Below are 2,327 nucleotides of genomic sequence, written 5' to 3'. Positions count from 1 at the left end.
GTGATGCTGACCTCAATGAACCAGACCTCGAGAATTCGTTCATCCCTTCGCTCTGAGGCTTGGTCGAGTACTTGGCCACATGCATGAGTAGGCCTATTGCCGGGATGTCCCATTAAAAAGGCAGGTCCCATATTTGAAATACAAAAATAAGATCAGATAGCGCTCAAGAGGTTTTTCTCCATACGAGAAATCCTTCACTCGCAGGGAATTCAAATAGATGTGTTGAAGATCATCAAAGAAAGGAAAAAGACTGAATTCGATCCATCTCCTCCCTTTTCTTTAAACCAAGAGCTACTCCTCCCTTTTCTTTTTTTATGTAATTTCAATACGATTTCGTTTGTGTTCATGTTTTCAATTTAGAACCCCACGGAAGTGAATAGAAAAAAGAAAAATACCCCTGTGATACGCCTTCCTTTACCTATTTCTAGATTGATTGATGTTCAATGGAGGGAAACTTGCCATTCCTTCTTTCCTTTGAAATTGTACATTTTTTTGATTCTGAACTAATTGTATCCTTTTTGTTCCCATCGAGCTTTCTTGCCTAGTGACTAAGGATTTTCACACTTGTTGTGTCTATAAAAGATTTTCTCATAAAACACTAACAGAAGTGTTAGAGGGATTCACTTTCGATAAGAATCCAAAAGCAAGTTCCCTATACTACCTTCTTTCCCTCCTCTGTTTCTGTCTTTAAGAGGCAGTGCATCCGGCAGGAATCGAACCTACTTTTTGACCCATTTTGCCTTTCTAGGTTGGTGGGCGCTTTCACCATTCAGCCATGGATGCTTTAGCGAGTGAACTAGGTTTTTATTTGAGAGCGAACTAGGTTTTTAGTGGTATTCCTTCTCGAGCTTCTATTTCTTCCGTTAAGGGAGATTCGGGAAAAGATGGAATAGGAAGACGTGTTTCCAGAACGAACAAGATACGGGTAGAGAAGGGAAAGTTAGCAAAGTTAGACAAGATTGGAATGGGCATAGGAACATGTATTGATGTACCAGATCGGCTAATGCTCCCAGGTTGATGCGATGTATTCCACCAGTTGACTGGAGACTTTATTATTGGTATATCGATTGGTCCAGCACGGATTGAAATAGGAGCCGGTTCGACAGGAAGCTTTTGAAAACGCAGTGCACCCAGGTAAATAAGGAACAAGATGAATACAGAAGTTAAACGAGCATCCCACACCCGAAAGGTACCCCACATAGGCCTTCCCCAAAACCCCCCAGTCACTAACGTAAACAAAGTAGAAAAAGCACCAATTTCTGTACCGGTTCCGGAAGAGCGAAGAAAAAGGGGATGTTTTGTTAATGGGAACAAGGAACTGTTTATAGCTGTTGCGATATAAATAACTATACTCATCCGAGCCGCAGGAACATGTACATACGAAATACGAGAATTTCCACCTTGTTGAAGATCTGGTGGTGCTACCCGAAGACTTAAATGAATAGCCATCGCTGTTAAGAACAACCGAGATCCAATGAGAATTTGCGCGTAGCTTTTTGTCTTTGACATAAAAAAATAAGGTTGTAATAACGAAACTGACATTTTATTTTCCTTGCCTTGCAAGTGGAACAAGAAAGACTATATAGTTATTTTGATTCTATAAACAATCAAAGGATTTCGCATGCTTTCCATGGAATGACGGAATTCCCCTTGCTTAGTTTTCGCTCCGCTCGTGCGTGGCACTCCTTGCTTGCGGAGCGGCATATCGGAAAAAGAAGGATTGACTTTCTATACGGGCCCGTCCCCTCTTACCCCTAACTAACAATTATGCTGCTCTCGCCTTTTTGTAATCTTATCTTTCAAAAATGCACTACTAATTTTTACGGCCTCCTTAGTCACCCTATCCACTCTCGTCCTGTTTTCGGGTTCCCTTTCAGGGGATGAGGATATTTCGATGATTTCTCCCTCCGTAGGTGGAAAACGCGTGGGTGAGTAGAGTCTGTGCTTTGCTTTTGGGGGCACCGGCAAGAAGCTTCTCGGCCACCCTACTCTGACTTGATTAGCTACTAGTAACTAGGATCGTTCAAACAGTCAGTCAGCAATGCGTACTTCTTTCCTAGTTGAGTGGATCTGTGTAGCAGAGCCCAATCTTCTACCACAAGCTCTGACCTGACTTGTTGTACTTGATTCACCCACGTAAATAGACAACTTGGATAATAAAAGTCATCCCATAAAAGAGAAGTGAGTCCGCATGTCGGCAAATGATTTGGAATTGAAACTGGCTACAGAGGAAACCGAAGCCCTAACTCCCCATTCTTTCTATCTTACATCGCCATCGAGCCCTGGCTGTAGAGTCACTGGTTTCTAATTGCAATGGATTTATGTTT

General features: G+C 42.2%; 1 protein-coding gene across 1 annotated transcript; it reads right to left on the bottom strand.

The window, feature by feature from the left end:
* Positions 1–109: 109 nt before the first annotated feature.
* Positions 110–2,327, bottom strand: LOC123154465 (putative cytochrome c biosynthesis ccmC-like mitochondrial protein). The gene has a single exon (XM_044573194.1). The coding sequence runs from the start codon at positions 1,540–1,542 to the stop codon at positions 820–822; it is 723 nt and encodes a 240-aa protein (XP_044429129.1). The 5' UTR covers positions 1,543–2,327; the 3' UTR covers positions 110–819.

The sequence above is a fragment of the Triticum aestivum genome, chromosome 7A (assembly GCF_018294505.1).
Source record: "Triticum aestivum cultivar Chinese Spring chromosome 7A, IWGSC CS RefSeq v2.1, whole genome shotgun sequence".
NCBI lineage: Eukaryota > Viridiplantae > Streptophyta > Magnoliopsida > Poales > Poaceae > Triticum > Triticum aestivum.
The sequence above is the reverse complement of the archived record's forward strand: the minus strand, read 5'-3'. Positions and strand labels throughout refer to the sequence as shown.